Here is a 22,314-nt window from a genome sequence, read left to right as displayed (position 1 = left end):
CTGCATCTCCCCTTCTTAATCCCCTTGCCCACATTTCCTCTTCCACCACCTTAAGCCAAGTTTTTCTCGGTCTTCCCCGTCCTCTACTTCCGACTACACTCGTTTCCAACACTCCTCTCACCCAGTCACTTTCATCCTTCCTCAACACATGACCCAACCATCTCAACCTGTTTCTCTTCACAACCTCCATCATAGACTCTATTCCCATCATCTTCCACAAGTCATCATTTGTCTTCTTCTCTCTCAACGATACTCCACACATCCACCGAACCATTCGCATTTCCACCCTTTCCATCCTTTGTTGCTGCTCCATGTTCAGTACCCATGTTTCACTCCCATAAATCATCGTACTCCTCACACATGTAGCATACACCTTTCCCTTCAGCTTCAACGACACTCCCCTCTTCGTCAGCACTCCACTCAGTTCCCGAAACTTCTTCCATGCACATCTCACTCTAGCAACCGTTGAAGAGTCTGATCCACCTTCTCCATTCAGCATGTCTCCGAGATAGCAAAATGTTTTCACCCCTTCCAGCTTCACACCATCTCCAAGATCCAACTCAACAATTCCTTCATCTGCTGCTCCCTTGATGCACACCTTACACTTGAATGTAGCTGCCACACTGGTTAATGACCCTCTCACCCCACTACATTTTCGATGAACCCATTCAGCACACATTGTACACTGAATGGAGTTCACTCCGACACCCTTCCTGCACACAGCACATGGCCACTTCCCAGTCCTTTCCACCTCACCACATGCTTTACCACTTGCCATCACCTTCGTCTTTCCGATATTCACCTTCAAACCTTTTGCCTCCATACATTCCTTCCACTTGTTCATCTTCTCCTTCAGTCCATCCATACTCTCTGCAATCAACACCAGATCATCTGCATACAGCAGCTCCCACGGTAAACCCTCCTTTACCCTCCGAGCCAGCACCTCCATCACAACTACAAATAGAAGTGGACTTAGTACCGACCCCTGGTGCACTCCTACCCTCACCTCAAACTCACCACTGTTCCCATCCTTCGTCCTTACAGCTGTGCGTGCTCTCTCGTACATGGCCATCACTACTCTGATCAACCATTCCTCCACTCCTAACTTCCTCAATGCCCATGTCATAACTTCACGTGGAACCCTATCAAATGCTTTCTCCAGATCAACAAACCCAAAAAACAACTTCTTCCTCTTCTCCATGTACTTCTCCTGCAACTGCCTTACAATAAAAATTGCATCTGTCGTTCCTCTTCGTGGCATAAATCCAAACTGCATTTCGTCAATCTTTACCTTCTTCCTTATCCTCTTCTCCAACACCCTTTCCAATACCTTCATTCCATGCTCCAATAACTTTATTGCTCTATAGGAGCCACAGTCCAGAGGGTCACGTTTCCCCTTGTGGAGAGGGACGAGGGTACTCAGTTCCCAATCCACTGGAATGCGGCCTTCTTTCACCACCAGATTACAGATCTCTGTCATTCTCTTCACACCCCAACTTCGCGCTGCCTTCAACATATCTCCCACAACTCCCGTCGGCCCTCCTGATTTTCTACTCTTCATTGCTCTTATAGCTTCCTCAACTTCCTCCTCAGTTATCTTCTCTGCTGGTCCTAAAATCGGGTGACTCTCGATGTTGCTATCCCATTCATTTTGTACATTCAACAGCCTTCCCATATATCTCTTCCATCTTCCTTTAATTCCATCTGAGTCTGCAACAATTTGTCCCACTTCATCCTTCAAGCAACTCACCCCCGTCACATCAAATCTCTCTCTCGCTATCTGCTTTGCAATCCTGAATACCACTCTCTTACCCTCCTCCGAATCCAAGCGTTCTCCAAACATTTTCCAATGGGCCTCCTGCGCCTTTGCAACCTCTTTCTTTGCAGCCTTCTTGGCTTCCTTATAACTTTCATGTGCTGCCTCTTCTTCCACCGTATCCTTTGCCTTTTGCCATTCCTTGAACTTCTTCCTCTTCTCTTCAATCGTCTTTCCAACTTCATCACCCCACCACCATGTTTCCGAGTGCCTCGGTGGTCCTTTTGTCCATCCACATACCTCACCAACGGCTCTCAATAGACTATCTTTCATTGACATCCAACCACTTTCAAGCTCAACCACATCATCTTCAACCATACTCAGCCTCTCTCTTTATGCTTCCTTCACTGTCGCCTCTTTCAACCTCCACACCTTCATCCTCGGTTGGTACTTCACCTGCCGAATTCTCCGCGTACCTTTCACCCTTATATCGCAGACAACCAGGTGGTGCTGCGAAACAGTCTCCTCCCCTGGGATCACCTTTGTGTCCCGGAGGTTTCCCTATCTCGCTGACGCACCATCAGGTAGTCAATGGTTGTCGTCAACCCACCTGACGTGTATGTAATAAGCTTATTATTCGCTTTCTGGAATTGAGTATTACACATCAACAAATCAGCTCCATCAGCAAACTCCAAGATCCTTTCACCTTCTCCATTTCTCACACCATATCCATAACCCCCATGGACTCCCTCAAAACCATCTGGACTCCTTCCCACATGTCCATTCAAGTCTCCTCCAACCACAACAACTTCCTCATCTTTCACATTTTCCATCAACTTCTCCATCGCACACCAGAACATGTTCTTCTCTTCATCGCTTCGACCGACCTGCGGGGAATATCCCGAGATGACGTTCACCAAGAGATTTCCGATCACAATTCTCACCGTCATCAACCTTTCACTCACTCTAGTCACACTCACTACACTGTCTACAAACTCCTCAGAAAACGTGACACCAACACCATGCTCGCCTTCCAGGCACCCTTGCCACATAAACTTGTACTTCTGCCCCTGCCTTCCCTTCACCATTCTCACACCACTTCCCTTCCACCGTGTCTCCTGCACACAACATATGTCCACTCTTCTTCAGACCAATGTTTCAACCACTTCTCCAGATCTCCCTGTCATTGTCCCTACATTCCATGTACCAAACCTCAGAAACCGATCTCAACATGGGGCATCAGACGATTGGTCATCATAAATGGAAAAATTTCCTCCCTTGCTTCGATCGGGTTCCCCACCTTGAGTTTTAACGAGAGGGGGTGAGGACCCCCACGGGGTACTTCGGGCTGTACCCTGCCCATCAGTTGTACTCATCATGGTTTCCTTTTGAGGCGATGTTTTTATGGCCGGATGCCCTTCCTGACGCCGACCCTTTTAGTCGCCTTTTACGACACGCAGGGATACGGTGTACCTATTCTGACCGGGGTACACACCGGGATCCAGGTTGGAGTGGAGGAAGTAAAGGAACAGCTCGGTAATCTAAGAGGAGATAAGGCTCCGGGTCCAGATAATATACACCTGAGAGTATTGATGGAGGTGGCTGAGCAGGTAAGTGAGATGTTAACGGATATTTTCAATCGTTCACTGGAGTCAGGACAGGTACTGGAGGATTGGAGAGTCGCAAATGTAAAACCATTATTTAATAAAGGATCCAGAGAAGAATTGGGAAACTATAGACCTGTTAGTTTGACTTCAGTTGTGGGAAAGGTGTTGGAGACATTAATTAAGGACCGGATGAGGAACCATTTAAACAAATACAAACTAATTAAAAGTAGTCAGCACGGTTTACCAAAGGTCGTTCCTGTTTAACAAATCTTTTGGAGTTCTATGAAGCAGTGTCTGATTGGGTGGATGAGGGAAAGGCAGTGGATATAGTATATCTCGACTTTAAGAAGGCGATTTGATAAGGTACCACATCGGAGGTTGTTAGCCAAAGTGAGTGTTTGTGGAGTGGCTGGTCAGGTGGCTTATTGGATTGCAAACTGTCTTAATGGTCAGAAGTAAAGAGTGGCTGTGAGTGGGAGGATGTCTTGCTGGGAGGATATAAGTAGTGGGGTACCTTAGGGATCGGTACTTGGACCATTACTCTTCATTATTTACATCAACGATTTGGATAATGGGGTAAAGCGTAAGCTTTCCAAATTTACAGATGACACAAAGCTTGGAGATGAGGTGGATGGTGGAGGGGGTGGTGATCAGTTACAAGAGTATTGATACTTGTATAGATTGGGAAAAAGATTGGCAGATTGAATTTAACCTGAACAGGTGTTATTGATGGGAAAGAACAATGAAAATAGATTATAGGGAGCAAGGGGTAATTTTGGAGCGTGTCACACAGTAGAAGGATCTGGGGGTGGTAATAGATACGGGAGGTAAGGAGGCAGCACAGGGCCAAGCAGCTATAGGGAAAGCAAATAGGGGTTAAGGTTTTATTCGGAGGGGGATCATTAATAAATCAAAAGAGGTGGTGTTCACATTGTACAGGAATTTGTGAGGGCCACATCGAGAATATTGTGCAGTTCTGGTCACCACAGTTCCATAAGGACAGCGATGCCACGGTGAGGGTTCAGCGCAGGGTTACGAGATTAATTCCGGGCCGAGCTCGACTCAGCTATGAGGAGCAGCTGAAGGAGACAGGACTTTATACACGAGAAAGGAGGCGGTTACGAGGAGATACGATAGAAATGTTGAAGATAATGAAAGGTGGAGATAAAATAAGTGCAGATGAATTATTCAACAGAGGGGACAGTGATCGGACCAGGGGCTAGAGCCTGAGAGCGAAGAAGAGGAGAGTTAAGATGGAAGTTGGACGGGGGACTTTCACTCAGAGAGTGGTGAATGCATGGAATGGTCTCCCTGGAACGGTAGTGGCAGCAGAAAAGGTGGATAAGTTTCAATTAGAATTAGAGAGGTACCTGGAAGTTATGGAGGTGGAGGGGTTATAGGGATGTTGATAAGACTTTCAGGTAGTTTGAGTGTTGATGGGTGGTTGTGCACAGTGTGTTGTTGGTGGGGGTCTTGTTGAGGGGGGTTGTGTGGTTGATGTTGTGTTTTTAACCAAGCCCTTGCCCGCTCATCGAGGGGAAGGAAAAAAAAACTGCACAAACTACAAAAACTACACAAACAATTTTTTTTTATTAATTAAAAACATTGTTTTTGTATTTTCTTCCTTGGATCTTGTGTCGATGGGTCGGTGTGGTGTTCGTGCTGGCACGTTGGGCTGAATGGTCTGGATTTGATTTCCTTGTTATTGCAACAACTGTTGTGAAAACAATAACTGATAAATGGATTCGATGTTTTGTTAAACGGTTTCGAGTTCGTGGTGAAATACAAACGCGACATCAGATTTGTAAATTGGGAGACACCAGGGAGGAGTGCAATCACGTGTAAAATGGCGTGATGACGTCACGGGAAGGCTGCGCATGCGCACAACAAACAGGCCCTGTGATGGTGTCCTTGGGCGGTGTATGTTTCCTTCACTCGGCACGGATCCTTCTCTAAAATACGGACGTGAAGCCGTTTGTTCAGGATATAACAATATGGTTTTCGTAATAATAATAAAAATAATAACGTAACGTTGATTATCATAATAGTCGTAACTTTCATTGTGACAACCCAACCCTTTGTCGTGACGTCAGAGTTAGCGGATTTAAGCGGTGTATTAATTATTCATAACTCAATGAGAAACGGTGTATTATTTCAGAAACAATTTCTCATAACTGCGAACAAGGCGTAACTAACTCCCTTACGTTTCTTAATAATATATTTTTAATCACAACAATAACGTGACGTTCATAATAATTTAATCGCACCGCATGACGTAATAATACTGCATCAACGTTCATTATGAAAGCGGTGTATTAGTTCAGAGCACTTCTGGTAACAAATTAATTCGTAACCGTTCGAATGAAAGTTGAAACAGAGAATGTTGTTGAATATTTATTCAACATTTTAAATTTTTTAAAGTTAAACTCATTATTAAGTAAGTTCGACACGCTGAAGCCTTTTTCGCCGCAGGCAGAGTGATACCAGCGCACTGTGACGTCACAATGTGTTGAGGTGACGCGTTCGAGGTCAGACATCATGAAGTTGGCTCGTGCTTGCGAGTTCTCCTGTTATTCAGTTGCAGTACTGGATGTGATAAGCAAAAATCTTGTCTGTGTGAACACAATCGAAGGAAGGTTTGTCACGTCGTGTTCATTTCACAACATTCGGTGAATTTTATCTTTTCATGTCGAGTTTTAGCCATAATTCGCTATTTTACTCTTCTTCCTCTGTTCTGTGGAATGATGCATTCTCCGTGTGGTCCATGGGGGTCGATGAGGTTCGGGTGGGGGGGGACAGGGAATTATCCTCCTTCACACTTTTACTTCAATCTAACATAAAATATGCTGCTCTGTGTTTGGATGAGGGATGTTCCCCAAATGTATTCACCTGTAATGTGTCAATAAACATGAATTCATCAACAGGATGCGCACACCCTCCGTGTCACACGCGCACACCCTCCGTACCACACGCACACGCCCTCCGTGTCACACGCGCACTCCCTCCGTGTCATACGCGCACTCCCTCCGTACCACACACCCACACCCTCCGTACCACACGCACAAGCCCTCCGTGTCACACGCGCACACCCTCCACAACACACACACACCCTCCGTACCACACACCCACACCCTCCGTACCACACACACACACACACACACACACACACACACACACACACACACACACCCTCCGTACCCCACACACACACACACACACACACACACACACACACACACACACACACACACACACACACACCCTCCGCGTCACACACACACACGCCCTCCACAACACACACACGCGCACACCCTCCGTACCACACACCCACACCCTCCGAACCACACACACACACGCACACTTGCCGTACCACACACACACACACACACACACACACACACACACACACACACACACACACACACACACACACACACACACACACACACACACACACACACACAGCCTGTACACACACACACACCCTCCGTACCCCCCCCACACACACACACACACACACACACACGCACCCTCCGTACCACACACACACACCCTCCGTACCCCCCCCCACACACACACACACACACACACACACACACACACACACACACACACACACACACACACACACATGCACCCTCCGTACCACACACCCACACCCTCCGTACCACACACACACACATGCACACCCTCCACAACACACACACATACGCACACCCTCCGTGTCACACGCACACAACCTCCGTACCACACACACGCCCTCCACAGCACACACACACACACACAGCCTGTACCACACACCCACACCCTCCGTACCACACACACACACACACGCACACCCTCCGTACCACACACACACACACACACACACACACACACACACACACACACACACACACACACACCCTACGTACCACACACACACACACACACACATCCTCCGCCCCACACACACACACACACACACACACACACACACTCACACACACACACACACACACGCTCCGTACCACACACACACACACACACACATCCACCGGACCACACACACGCACACCCTCTGTACCACACACACACACACACATGCACTCTCCGTACCACACACACACGCACACCGTCCACAACACTGGATACCAGCATGCTGGCACTCATTTTTCCGACCTTGGAAGGATGACGGGCAGAGTTCACCGCACCTGGTATGAATTCAACAGTGGAGTGGTACATTCAACATGTGTTTAAAGGGTGTACAGGTCTGAGGGATCACAGAGGTCTACATATGCATTCTAAAGGGTATGTTCCAATCTCATTTTGGGGCTAAGGGGTCGTATGGGAGTGGGAAGGGTCGAAAGTACATGACATCCGGTTTATCACATTTGTTCTAAGTTGTGAATTTGAGAAAACTGTTCTTTTCCAGGGAAGCAAATATGAACGAGTGTTCCTGTTCTCAAGATGTTGGGCTGAACCAGTCTCCAGGTTCGGAAGATGTTTGTCGGAAGGAGTCTCCACCGCCTCCTCTGCCAAAGAAAAAGAAAAAGAAAACTTCTCTGTGGGAGTGTGTGAAGTAAATAATTTTATGTCTCCCTCGACATGAGGCATAGTTCACCCCACCTGGTATTAATTCAACAGCCGACTGGTATTTGAACTCAGGATCCTTGGATCCCAAGCCTGCCATCCGAACCATTGAGCCAACACCAGGCATATATTGATATTGAAATGTGATCTTCCTAATATTTTTTGGAATACTAGGAAGCGTTTTAAGTAAATGGAAGTGGAAGCGTTTTAAGTAAATAATTATATTTCCACCTCTACACTTTTTAAAAACTTGTTTGTGGATTTATCGACCTCAGGTAATTGACAAGAAATTGACTTTTCAATCTTTTTCAACTTAGGAACATGTTCAGGCGAACTAAAAACAAGAAGAATCGTTATGGTGAAGTTTCATCGACCACGTGAGTAAGAGACGTCGTGTCATCTCTTCTCCGGACGTCGTGCCAAGAATTGTGCGAACGATACAAAGGATCTTCCTTCAAAGAAATGTTCACGAACCCTTTCGCACGTCGATCACATTTTGATCCATAATTATTTTGTTTCCCATTTAGTTAAACAATATGTGAATGAGAGCCTCCGATAACATGAACCCCAAAAACCTTACTCACGGCTCACGGCGGCGACACTTCACGGGCTTTGAGCGTTCTGTTTATTACCTCCACCACTGAAGGTGAAGGAGGTTATGTTTTCACGTCTTTGTCTGTTTGCTTGTCTGTGTGCAGGATATCTCAAAAAGTTATGGCTTTTCGATGCCTTGGACGTCACTCTGTCGTAGTTTGAGTGCATCATTGTGGACACGTTTGAATGTGTGGCCATTTTGCTTCCTGGATCATCCCTCGGTGGAGGATTACCGAACTCCATGATTAGGAGAGAATGAGAATTATTAAACACATCATCATATTGATGGGTATTTTTAAACATTAATTGTAGTTTTTGCAAAATGGCGAAGAACCTGCTGTGGCTTGAGGTCTACCTGGGGTTCATCAATGTTATATTGTGACGAATCTGGCAGCCATTTTCACACAAAATGACAGCAGCCCCTGCAGTTCAGTTATTTCGATAAGTGTGTGTTTATAGTTAGGGTCCTGTCCCCTATGTCTAATGGGTTAATTTCATGTGTGCGCTGCGGGTTTCTTTATATTCAGAATTTTTACATTAAATCTCCCCTTCGCTCCATCATCGCCATTACGCACGTGTTCGGAGCCACGGGCATTGGCGGGGTGAGGTCGACTCCACCCAGTGAGATGGTTGTGCCTCGCAAGCAATGAGGGATAGGATTATCTCAGAAGCCCCTGACCAATCCAGAGACGAGTTACCTCAGGGCGGCCCTGCCCAGCCAGATGGGATGTTCGCCCCCGACAAATCCGGAGGCGAGTGGCCGGAGAAGAAGGAGAGTAGAGCAGTCATCGTCGCCATTGCTCTTGGTGTGCATCGGAGCAGTCATCGTGGCCATTGCTTTGGTCTGTCTTCGTGGTCGTCTGCGATCGTGGTCTACGGTCTTTTGCAGGGCTCCTCGTGATGGTGGTGGTCGAGCAGCCAGGATCGTAGGTTCGTGGATTTCGGGTCGTGGGTTCGAGTCCCACAGCGGTGGGTTGGAGTCGGTGTGACCGCACAAGGCGGAAAAGTACCCGGCCAGGCTCTGTTCCCCCAGCTGAACTATCCTCCTCGGCTGGACGACCAAATAAAGACCCGACGGTCCATTTCTTTTGGGTGTGTGTGTGTGTGTGTGTGTGTGTGTGTGTGTGTGTGTGTGTGTGTGTGTGTGTGTGTGTGTGTGTGTGTGTGTGTGTGTGTGTCTGAGTGGGCCCTGTCTTTAAGTAGAATTGCTTAAGTGTTGTACATTGCATTTTATTCATGATTAAGTTTGCTCTGTGTCTCCCTCCCTTATAAATTAACCCTCTTGTTAAATGTTCCAGTTAGTTGCCCGTGTTTTCTTCCATTGACCCAGCACGGTTCGTGCTTGAGAACCAGTAAGCCGATTGGGCTGTAAGTTGTCGTTTGGACCGACGGACTTTGCTAATTCCGCTCGGTTACACCGGACCGAGGTCGCTAGATCGATCCGGTTCGACAGAGTCCGTCGAGGGTGTGACTTCCCAGGTAATTTGACGACATGGGTACTTGGGTATATTTAAATTTGGCTGTTAACCCTACCCCACGACGTCAGAGAATTGGCGAGCACGGTCCTTAAGTGACTCGTGACCTTCAGAGTTGTCCGAGAGTCACGACCTAAATTCCGGGTGTTCGGTGGGAGACTGCTCTACTGCTCCACCTGGCGGCCGTTCCTCGCCACCGACCCCCGGCCCACAACAATATCATGTATATTAAAGTATCCGGATTACTCCGTCCTCCATCTCTCTTCCTGTCACACTGTCTTCACTGTGACATCATTACGTTTCACTCTGTCGTCATTATATTACGTCCGAGACGGCATTACGTTATCACGTTTAATCCCTATGGATGTGTACCTCTCAACCCATCCCATGATATATTTCTTTGAAGTTTTTTTCTTTGTTCATGATTGGTCGATGAAATGTGAATCGGCCACGATGGTGGGGGATGAAGGTTACCTTGTACAAACACTTCAAATATATGTAGGCCATGCACACACTTGTGAACGTTTGTTGTTTTGTATGCAGCCTGTGGATGCTGGTTGCATCATTATCTGGAAGCGTAGCTGTGCCACTGATGCAGTGCCCCTGTTAATAGTAACCTGGTACTCATTTTGCCAACCTTGGAGGCAACCCATCTGGTGTTATGTCACGGCATGACGGGCTCGAACACAATACCCTAAGATCTTAAGCCAGCCACCTGTAACCGTGAAGCTCACACCATCCTTATTTACTGGTGGACATGCTTATTGCTTATCATTTATTAATCAAGCTTCATCCGTATATTAATAAACCAATCACTCGTCAATCTCTTTTCAGTCAAGTTTCCAGTCACAACTACATTTGTGTTCAGTGCCGGCCATTTCTTTACACCTTTGAGTTGGGGGTGGGGGAGGGAGACTGGCAATTGTGGGGAATTGTCTCATAAGATTTTACAGCTCAGGCTAAATAAATAATAAACAAATACCAGTTGATCGGATTATTTTTTTAAAGGAGGAGCTGGGCCGTTTTATTTGTTTTTTTTTTTGTTTGTTTGTTTTTCAAAATGGCCGCCATCTTTTGGTACCCAACAAATCATGTACTCCACATTTTTGTTTTTGCTTCCACACACCCCCATCCATCCTTCCACTCCACCCCTTCCCTTCCATCCTCCCACCCCACCCCTTCCTCTCCCTCCCCACCCCTTCCTCTCCCTCCTCCCACCCCACCCCTTCCCCTCCATCCTCCCACCCCACCCTTTATCCTTCCTCCTCCCACCCCACCACTTCCCCTCCCTCCTCCCACCGTGCTGATTCTTTGCACGTCGTTCCAGCATTTAAACGTTCACTGATGTAGTACGCACCCTCTGGGTGAGTGGAGGCTGTGCAGTACTTGCTGGAAAAAGTATCATCTGTACATTGCAAGAAGACTCTTGATGTTTTGTAGCATTTGTTTAAAGGGTGTACAGGTCTGAGGGATCACAGAGGTCTATATATGCATTCTAAAGGGTATGTTCCAATCTCATTTTGGGGCTAAGGGGTCGTATGGGAGTTGAAAGGGTCGAAAGTACATGACATCCGGTTTATCACATTTGTCCTAAGTTGTGAATTTGAGAAAACTGTTCTTTTCCAGGGAAGCAAATATGAACGAGTGTTCCTGTTCTCAAGATGTTGGGCTGAACCAGTCTCCATGTTCGGAAGATGTTTGTCGGAAGGAGTCTCCACCGCCTCTTCTGCCAAAGAATAAGAAAACTTCTCTGTGGAAGCGTGTGAAGGAAATAATTTTATGTCTTCCTCGACATGAGGCATCATAGTTCACCCCACCTGGTATTAATTCAACAGCCGAGTGGTATTTGAACTCAGGATCCTTGGATCCAAAGCCTGCTATCATGACATCCGGTTCATCACATTTGTTCTAAGTTGTGAATCTGAGAAAACGGTTCTTTTCCAGGAAAGCAAAGATGAACGAGTCTTCCTGTTCTCAAGATGTTGGGCTGAACGAGTCTCCAGGCTCGGAAGATGTTTGTCGGAAGGAGTCTCCACCACCTCCTCTGCCAAAGAAAAAGAAAACTTATCTGTGGAAGCGTGTGAAGTAAATAGTTTTATGTCTCCCTCGACACGTTTTTGAAACTTGTTTTTGCATCTGTTGACCTCAGAAAATGTACAAAAAATTGACTTTTCAATCTTTTCAATTTAGGAACATGTTCACGGGAACTAAAAACGACAAGAAGCCTTGTGACGACGTTTCACAAATGTAAATTAGAGAAAATCTCTTCTCCGGATGTCATGTCAAAAACTGTGCAAACAATAGAAGGGGTCTTCCTTGATGGAAATTGAAGCTCGTGTTGTCATATCTCGTGCCATCTTCCATCTTCTTCAAAGTGAGCTTGCATCACCTTTGTCAGCCGCTCTTGGTACTTACATATGGCACGAGGCAAAATAACTTTCGCTTCACTGCAAAGTGTTCTTGGGTGCTTTGGTTTGAACATCAGCACACGCATTGATGATGTACCCTGCCTGTGAAACACTGGGATGATAGTTTATTGCTGGGTTGGGATTCAAACCCAAGCGAGACAGCTTTGAGTGAGCATGGGTACCTTCCAGCTATCCTGCCGTTATGTGGCGATTCATTGCTTTGTAACCACTGAAAACCTTTTTTTACTCATTTTAATCTAATTTATTTTGCCTTCCTCACTCCGGAAATGTCCCCACGGAGAACCGCGGTTGAAGAGTGCTCGCCCAAGTGGCTTTTAAACACTCAACTTCAAGCAAGCACTCCCCAACGAAACGGTTGAAGAAACTTTCAAACAACCAAGCTCACCAAGTGGCTTTAAGCACTCAAGCAAGCACTCCAATGAAATGGTTGATAAAGAATATTTAATGTGTCCGCTCTGGCTTGGCAAGCGATTCACGACCAGAGACAATCGAATTTGAATTGGACACTGCTGTGCCGCTGATGCAATGCCCTCTGGTTCGGGCAGGAATTTGGAATTTATTCAGGGAGCCTGCGATAGCTTGCTGACTTTTCGTGTTGGACATTGTTGGAACTTTAACGTCCATCGAACAATGCCAGCAGACGGGATGCCCGTTTAATGGCCGTACGAAGGACAGCAAACACACATTGGTGAATCGCCCTCTCTGTGAAACACTGGGATGTCGGGGTTCTAACCCGGGCTAGACTGATTGGAGGAAGGTTTTTGGGAGATTGGGACACCAAGGGGAAAGGAAAGTGTTGTTTTGGTGGTTTTCATACCCTCTTCACCACGTGACATTTATTGGCTTCATTGTGAACTGTGTGTGAAGATATTGATGAGGGTAACAGTCGTGTTGTGTGTGTGTGTTTTTTTTCTCTCTGAATGTGAAAAACTCACACAGCACTGATGCAGTCTGATTTTTATTCCGACATCGTTTTTTGTCTGTGACTTTTTTTTTAACTTGAGTTTTTGCAAAATCTTTCTACTTTTTACAGGTGTGTTGTGTCTCTCATGACAAAAGTACATTTGAAGAAAGACATGCTTACTGGTGAGTTTTGAAAATGAATCTTTTCTTCAAATATATTAGTTATCTTGGTTACAACTATTTTACATGAACAGTAAGACCCCTACAATTGTGGGGGGGATATGTTCCTGAAAGATGCCGTGAATGTCTGGGCATTGTTTCAGTGGGAAAAAGTGGGATAGGTTCCCGACGGTTCGCGATTCATTCGTGAAATTTTAAAATGTCATGAACACGAATGCACATGATGACAGTTTCATTATAAAAAAACTAATAAGGAAGAGACTCATAAATAAATAAGTCAAAAAAACAACAGCGGCAGGTACTGTTTCCAATTTTTAGATGTAGTTCCGGGGAGTTTATGTGATTGCGCGTCGTCAGTCAGTCAGTTAGTCCGAAAACACTTGCAACTTCTTCTGCGAAACTGCTGATGGCATCGTGACCAAGCTTCAAAATGGTCAAAATGGGTCCAGATTTGAACCTCCCCCTCCCCCATGTCCAATCGGTATTTGGTTTTCCCTCTGGAATAAGATACACAGTTTTGGTGAAACTTGACTAAAACCTTCATCACCCGTCATGTACCAAAGTTAGTTCACAGCAATAAAAAGAAATCGAGCCCGAAAGGGGTCTATAGGGGGTTGTCCCCCAAAATAGATATTTGCTTTTTTTTTCTCAGTAAGGCCTAGGTCACATTTGCCACGGCGGCCGTGGGGTCTCGAAAATCTATGGCCACTAGCAATTATACGGCGGCCGCAGTATTTCCACGGTCACACAATGTAGCAGTCACATATGTTTTTATTTTTCAGGTCGCAGCACGGCGTATTTATAAATTGTGGAGACCGAAAACGTGGGGGTACCGTACGGTCTTTGATTTGATGTCGCACGGTGACCTTAGGGCGTTCCTGCGGCGGCCATAGAATTTTCAAGGCAGACGCAAGGTGCCCGCAAGGCGACCGCAGGGGGACCGCAGGGGGCCCTAAGGCGAACGTGCAGCCAGACGGACGGTAACGAGTGGGTTCTTTTTTTTTTACCAGTTCTTTTGTTTCAGCTTGTCGAATTGCGACGGCGAACATAGAAATGAAAAAAGTTGTTGCACAGCACAGCACAGGAGTTTTACTCTTGAACCCACAACAAATAGACAACACAAGCAACTTAAATCTATGTGGGGTTTTCATGAAAATAGATCAAATATTTACAATGGTAATAATTCAAGATGGGATAATAATGAAATGGAACGTGAGGGAAAACTCAATCGAATTTTGAGGTGCCTCCACACAGACTTTGATACAGACAAGGGGGACAGATAAAAGAAAGAAAAATCCCTCCTTTATCCCGGCACTTATGTGTGTGCCCAGGGGTGAGTTTCGGAAGCTTGAAGGTCACCAACCCGCTTTGGCGCTGCGTGGGAAAATGCACCCAAAATGGTGCACAGCTGCTCTCTGGGTGGGCAAACATGCAGGAGGCAACTCGGGCGGCGATACGCAACACCAAGGCTCAGAAACTGCCGTGCAACTTCTTTGGTCAATCGCACATGCCGACGCCGCTGCCCTGCAAAATTGCAGCGTCTCTTTCCCCAATGGCACAACACGAGGCTTCGAGGCTGGTCTCACACGATCCAGCCAACAGTCAATGACCAGCGTCTTGCTCCACCACACGAGCCAATTCGCCTCATCACAAACACAAGAATCGTGCAGTCTTCTTCACCATGTCACGGGGAAGCCAGCCGTAATGCCCTTCTCTTTCAACTGTCATCCTTCCGCTCTCGCTTCTGTCCCGCTCCGAACCTAACTCCCTGCCTTCTTGTCTCCCAACACGAGACACTCTAACTGCGATCCTCACTCCCTCCTCTTTTCTGTGATACCACGCCCATTCATCATCCACTCCAGGGGCGTGGTTTTTCTGCCTGCTTGGGTGTGCAGCTCGGTTGTTGTTGTTTTAAGGACTTCTTCTTCTTCTTTCGGCTGCTCCCGTTCGGGGTCGCCACAGCGGATCATCTGTATGATCCGCATAGTGGTTTGGCACATGTTTTACGCCGGATGCCCTTCCTGACGCAACCCTGGTCGCCTCTTACGACACAGGGATAAGGTACACCTATTTTAACCGGGGTATACACCGGCCCAGTATACTGGTACTCATTTCGCCGACCTCGGAAGGATGACAGGCTGAGTCAACCCCCTGGTGTATTAATTCAGTGGCCCAACGGGGCTTGAACTCAGGACCTCTTGGATCCCAAGCCGCTGCCCTAACCACTGCGCCAACACCAGGGTTTTAAGGACATGATCCCTTTTTATCGCCGGTCTTCAAATGCAAAAACGTAGGAGAAGGTCACGGGGCAATTACAACGTGACAAATTATCCTTAAACCCTAGCTAATCAACACAGCACCACCACAACACCCCCCCCCCCACCTTCCCCCGTGTGGTGACACGTAACACTGAAGCTCACAGTTGCCCGACTTGTTTTATTACATCGAGATGTCTCTGCATCTACGGACCAAGCAACTCGATAGAATTCTATCTTTCCCATAAAATTCCTCCATGTACCCCACAAACATAACAGGACTTTTCCTGTATTCAGCGACTGAATTCAGTACACACCGGATGGCTTTTGATTCTGGCTAAATTCAGTATTTTCTCCAATTTGCGCTCTCCAGAAACTATTCAATCACCCTCCCTCCATGAGCTCAAGCAGGTGGTGCACAACCATCTTGGGTCATCCTCCATCCTTCCCTCTGTTTTTTTTCAATCCCCATTAACCCTCTTTTCACTCTACCTACTCACTTCGAGTTTCCTATACCTGTGCTTCCTCTCTCTCCCTCTCTCCCTCCCCCTTTCCCCTCTTGCCTCTTCCTGTTCATTTGCTCCCTTCTTCTGTCCAACTGTGACTCTATGTCACCATACTTTTCCATGACCTTCGATTTAGCAAGCAATATTTGTCTTTGTTGTTTTCTTTATCGTTTCCTCCACTCGTTCCACTTTATCATTCCTCTACTCATGTTTTCTTAGAAATTAAAAATCTCATTGCTTTGCCTTTGTATGTTTCTGTTCGATGTGTGCAGATACACTCACTCACCGACTTGATTTGCAGAAGAAATTTTCTCCAAACGAAGCATCGGGTATCATGAAGCAGGTGAGCTGAAAGTGCTTTCAACCTCAGTGTGATGATGATAGAAATCATTGAATTTCAAAATTGCAAAATCTTCACAATCACAATCTGTCTCCATGTTTTAATATTTTTTATCTCCTCCTTCCAGATGGCTTCTGCTTTTGCGTACATGCACAGCAAGAACGTTTTTCATCGGAATATCAAGGTAACCAACCAGTCAAATGTAGACCGTGACACATTCTGTGTAACACTGCAATGGAAACCATTTTTTTGTGCAGAACAGCAAGGAAGAGTGGGGTTGGGAAGTTGAGGGGACAGGAAACAACAACATTGTATGATGGTTATGAATGAAGGGGGTGGGGTGGCTGTCACTTATCCACCCTTTATGTTCTTGTTCCATTTAATGAGACCTCCAAGGAGCCTGGTGTTGGCTCAGTGGTTAGGTTGGTGGCTTGAGATCCTGGGGTACTGAGTTCAAGCCCTGTCGGCCGCTTGATTAATACACCAGGGGGGCGACTCAGCCTGTCATCCTTCCGAGGTCGGTGAAATGAGTACCAGTTCCAGTGTGTGTACTGGTAGAGGGGCACTGCATCAGCGACAGTCTCGCTTCAAGAAATGATAGCTACCCCAGCAGCTAAGCTGCCAAACGACCACCACCAGACCTCCAATCTAGTGAGAAGTGAAGATATCAAAATTAAATACCCATTTAAGTTGAGTTGCAGTTTGTGAATGACAGAAACACCCACTGTCACAGTGCATCCTTAATTCTAAGCTTATCTGGCATTTAAATTCCAGATAAGGTATTGTCATTGCGCACAGTCCATCCGTGTTCTATTTCAGCTTCTCCAGCCAAACCGCTGGGCTGATCCAGCTGAATTTGGCAGCAACATTCCACTCCTGACTGGTAACAGGGATTGCTAAGTTTGTTCCGATCACGTGACTTTAAGTAGGTCAAAATGGTCGACTTTGTCGATTTCTTCAAAAAAACTTTTTTCCCTCAGCACATGTGCAGTTTTACATCTCAAATCCCTGAATAGCTGAGCTCTGCCATTAAGCCTGACCCTATGACTGATCATTGGTAACCAGTGTCCCTTGAGAGACAAAATTATTCACCCGACGGTGAGTTCCAAGACTTCCACTGGCAACATGAAGGATGGTGATCTTGAAGGCACTCCACAATTTTTTCAGGATTTCCCAGAGCACCCAGACCCCACCCCCTCCCCCAAATCCCCACTCACCCTGTTCGCAAAGTCCTCAGGTACCCTCTCATCCTTAACCTTGCAAACATCCAGTGAAGGCTGAGATGGTACCATTCTCCCAGATTTAAGCTGCAACTTCAGAGTTGGTACAAGCCTGTGGTTGATATTGAGGAACTGGGCACTACGGTAGATCCTGCAGTTCTTGATCATCCTCCAGCGTCCAACGAGCACGTGGTCAATCTCCTTTGCCACACCACCAGTATTGGAATACCTAGTCCAGCGATGAACCTGTGGGCGCTGAAACCATGAACCAGCCACCCTCAGTCCATGATTTCTTGCAAAGCCAAGGAACTTTGTGCTCTTCTGATTCACCTTCCCAGACCCATGGGGCCCAACGCCTGTCTCATATCCATCCCTATCAGTTCCAGTCGATGCATTTAAATCCCCCAAGACGAGAAGTGTATTTTTCCTGGGGCACTGATGAACCACAGACTCGAGTGCGGCATAGAATGCATCCCTCGCGGTGAGATCACTCACCCCAGTTGGAGCGTATACAGAGACCAGGGAAACGACACCCAAGGAGTAACCAATCCTTTTATCTCATCATACGCTCCTTGATTAGTGTTACCTCAATTATCATTGGAGTCAGCTTTTTGGACACAGCGAGAGCATCTCCCTGGGCATTGTTGCCATCAGAGCGACCAGACTAATAGTAGGTGCATCCACCCACCATGATCTCGCCACTATCCGGTCTCCGAACCTCAGAGTGTGCTGCAATACTGATGTCTTTGAAGGGCAGCAGCACAGCAGGTACTCCAACGGAGTGGGTTATCAGTTTTCTGTGCATTTTGTTGTATGTTTTGCGGAATGAAGTGTTTTACGGTTGCCGGAGTGCAAATCCTGCCACCAACCTCGTAAAAAAAAAACAAAAACAAAAAACAAAAGTAACCCAACTGCGGGAGGTTGTCCACAGGCACAGATGAGCACCAGATACGGATGGCCGTTGGCTCACAAGGATCTCCACTGCCCTCTGCCATACTGATCACTTGACCAGAAGTATGTCAAAATGGTGCTCGTGCAAATTCCTTCCAAAATCTTCTCTCGACCAACTCGTCAGAATGTGACCAAATTTGGCTTGAAACTTGGGCCAGGGTAGGGATGTTACTTAAATTGTGGAAGTCATGCCGATCACATGACCGGAAATGTGTCAAACTGGCGGACTTCGTAAATGTTTGGGAAAATTGCATAAATTCCTTCAAAATCCTTTCTCTCCAGATCCACCAGTCAGAATGTGACCAAATTTGGGTTGCAGCATTAGGCCAGGGCCCAGATAAGCTTCGGGTCCAGTGATCCTATTCTTACCTCCGCCACTGAAGGTGAAGGATGTTATGTTTTCACCCCCTCTCTGTCTGTCTGTCTGTTTTGTGCACAATATCTCAAAGTTGTGGATTAGATCCGGATGAAATTTGGTGGGCAGGTTTGGTGTGTGAGGATGACAAACTGATTAGATTTTGGTGAAGATCCGGATCCGAGTCCCAGAATTTTTTTCAGCGATTCACCACCATTGGGAGGTGGGGCCAAAAATGATATAGAGCACGACATCTCAAAAAGTTGTAGACTGATTCTGACAAAACTTGGTGAACACGGGTGCGTGACAAGGTAGAATTGATTCAATTTTGGTGAGGATCTGAATCCGGATCTGGACACGAGAATTATTTATTTTTAAAGTGATTCTTCACCATTGAGAGATTGGGCCAAAAACGAAATGTAGCATGATATTTCAAAAACGTATTGGGCCGGATATGTTCTCGTGGATCAGGCATTACGTGGTGGAGGTATGCGGTCTACCGAGTGCACTTCCAGTTATTTATATTCTTCCAGTTATCTGTATATACAGAATACAGATAACTTCCAGTTATCTGTATTCGCGGCGGCATTGTGAACATATTGAACATTTTATCCTTGAAGGTACCCATTTTTTCTGATAGTGATTGCCCTCCTGTTAGTTTATCGCAATTTATGGTACCTCTCTCTCCTCGTACTCTCAAAATTTGCCTTCCTCACATTTGGAAGCCACATTCTTCAATCTCAACCTCATCTTCACATAATCCACTTACACATGCTATGTAATGACCACCTGTCCATGAATGCTGTTCTTGCTCAACCTTTTCCACCATATTTGAGTTATTACTAATTAGTAATGACATAATTACAAATTTGAGCAATTAGTTATTATGTTATTACTATCTATCTATCTATCTATATATTACTAAAACTCTCATCTTGTATGTATGTATGTATGTATGCATGTTTGTTCCTGAAATACAGCCAAAACGGTACACAATAGCGCAAAAATTTTAGGGCTACCTTACTCACCATTCTCCTGCGGTGTGCAGTATCAAGTTTCATTCAAATCGGGCAACAAAAAAATTATCAAATGATCAATTCCTGATTCAGTCAAGTCCTCTTCGGGAGGATTTGATCAATGCAAACAACCTCAGCGGTATAGTTCACTGGGGCTATTTTTTTTTTTTTTACTGAAATGATTTTTTAGCAGCGTCTCACATAGCGAACGCTGCTCTCAGAGAGCAGCGGCCTTCTTCTTCTTCTTCTTCTTCTTCTTCTTCTTCTTCTTCTTCTTCTTCCAAAACCTTTTGGACTTGGCTCTTTTATGCACAGGATCCGGATCTCCTTAAATACTAAACACCTGTACACATCCTCGCATTGAGGGTGCCTTTTGAGAGCGTCTATCATAAACTTTTCAATATATTCGGACATTTGCTTTTAAGTTTCGAAAAGTTCACGTTACTATTTAAAGATTATTCCATTTAATGTATTGTAATTTCATAAATACACTATTTTCTCGTCATGAACGAAGATCGTCCATGACGGACGTGACGTGACGGCACGTGACGAAATATCGGAAGTTGTTGTTGTTTTGTTATTATTTTTTTATTCTTTATTCTTCTTCCTCTTCTTGTTGTTCTTCTTCTTCTGGTGAAGACAAAACCTTTAGGATGCTGCTCTTGGACACATTTGTCCTTGTTTCATCAACTGCTGTCACAATGGGAACCCAACGGGTTCACGGGTCATCGAGTTATTATTATTTCTAATGAGAGATCTAACACTCCTCGTGTGGTTATCTACAAACTGGATAAATAAGCAATCCTTGACTGGATTGAGAAATTCTTCATCTTCCCTTTCCCTGTTCCTGAACCCAATCAATTCCTGGCAAATTAAAATCACCCACAATCAATACTCTTCCCTTCCCACGTGCATTTCGGAATTCTTTATTCACCTTTCTTCCTTTGCACCAGGAGCCTCGTATACATTCCAAACTATTCTTCCATCCCAAATATCCATCCACACAGAAACCACTCCATTAATTCCCTCCTTCATATCGCCCCTTTCTCTTGATATAATACACACGGGGCCGGATTTACCATGTGGGGGGCCGTGGGCACAATGATTGTGGGGGGCCCCCAAAGTTGGAGATTAATCAACAACTTAAATTATAACTGCTTTTTAATCAACAACTGAACTTATATCCATAGATTTGGCAGATCCTCATCAGGAATGATTTGGCATATATGTTCACAAATTACAATTAAATATGACAAGATGGACGGATTGTTATTGATATGGCTGGTGACTTATCCATGAGCTGATCACTTTTCTATGAGCTCATTCTAAAATCAAATCACAAAAAATGATGTTGCTACAAGAGTAAGAGATAGAGATGGACTAATATAAGAAAATAACAAACGACTCAATGTCATTAATCATACTACGAACGTCGACGAAAAATCTTCGAACTTCTAAAAACCCTCTGGGCAAGAGAAATCCGTAATGGTGATTAATATCCGAATTCCAGCGACCGCAAATATAGGGCAGTGTCATCCACATCAATGAACATACACACGGTGCCTTAATCAATGGACAAACTACCTGCGCGACTTCACGGCAGCGAACTCGGATATGATACTGTCAACCTGCATGGAATTGAGCACATCGGATTCAGTTGAAATGATGGTTGAAAAACAAAGAGTTTACAATCGACATTCACCGACAATAAAACTTTAGAAGCATATTTTCAAGGGATTTTCAAAATGTCATCGAAATTGTGGGGGGGCCCTAAATGTGGGGGGGCCCTGGGGCCATGGCCTCACCTGGCCACCCCTGAATCGGTACTAAATACGCCAACACGGTGTTTCTTACCTGGATTGGTACATCTCCAGATATTTTCTCTTTCCCATCACACCTCTACATCTTGTAGCCTCCTCGTCATTTCCTCCAGCTAAACAAAGTCTCACTTACTGCGACTCTATCATTCGTTCTCTTCGCAATCACCTCTCACTTCAAGTTCCTCCTATTATTGTATAAAATCTTGACATCAGCAGAGGATGTTTTTTTTTTTTAACTTTTCTGTTCTTGGAATTGTTTTTTTTTTTCCTGTCTGCCCTTCTCATTCAAATTTGAATCTTTCTTTTAACATATTCAATGTTTTTAAAAAACATTT

At 45.5% G+C, this 22,314-nt stretch overlaps 1 protein-coding gene and 1 pseudogene across 3 annotated transcripts in view; both read left to right on the top strand.

Moving 5' to 3' along the window:
* Positions 1 to 3,550: 3,550 nt before the first annotated feature.
* The window catches only part of LOC147032248 (serine/threonine-protein kinase NIM1-like), a 69,101-nt gene continuing 50,337 nt past the window's right edge, over positions 3,551 to 22,314 (top strand). For all 3 annotated transcript variants that reach the window (XM_085869676.1, XM_085869675.1, XM_085869674.1), the window contains exons 1-6: positions 3,551 to 5,999; positions 7,778 to 7,924; positions 8,253 to 8,312; positions 13,467 to 13,519; positions 16,550 to 16,620; positions 16,745 to 16,801. In XM_085869676.1, the coding sequence (XP_085725802.1) occupies positions 5,902 to 5,999; positions 7,778 to 7,924; positions 8,253 to 8,312; positions 13,467 to 13,519; positions 16,550 to 16,620; positions 16,745 to 16,801 (486 nt within the window). In that variant the 5' untranslated portion in view covers positions 3,551 to 5,901. The remainder of the gene's footprint in view (positions 6,000 to 7,777; positions 7,925 to 8,252; positions 8,313 to 13,466; positions 13,520 to 16,549; positions 16,621 to 16,744; positions 16,802 to 22,314) is intronic.
* On the top strand, positions 6,128 to 7,780 carry LOC147032249 (uncharacterized; annotated as a pseudogene).

This window comes from Eptatretus burgeri, chromosome 2 (assembly GCF_056783735.1).
Source record: "Eptatretus burgeri isolate ZD-2024b chromosome 2, Ebu_testis_v1, whole genome shotgun sequence".
In the NCBI taxonomy this organism is placed as follows: domain Eukaryota; kingdom Metazoa; phylum Chordata; class Myxini; order Myxiniformes; family Myxinidae; genus Eptatretus; species Eptatretus burgeri.
This window is presented reverse-complemented; position numbering and strand designations above follow the sequence as displayed.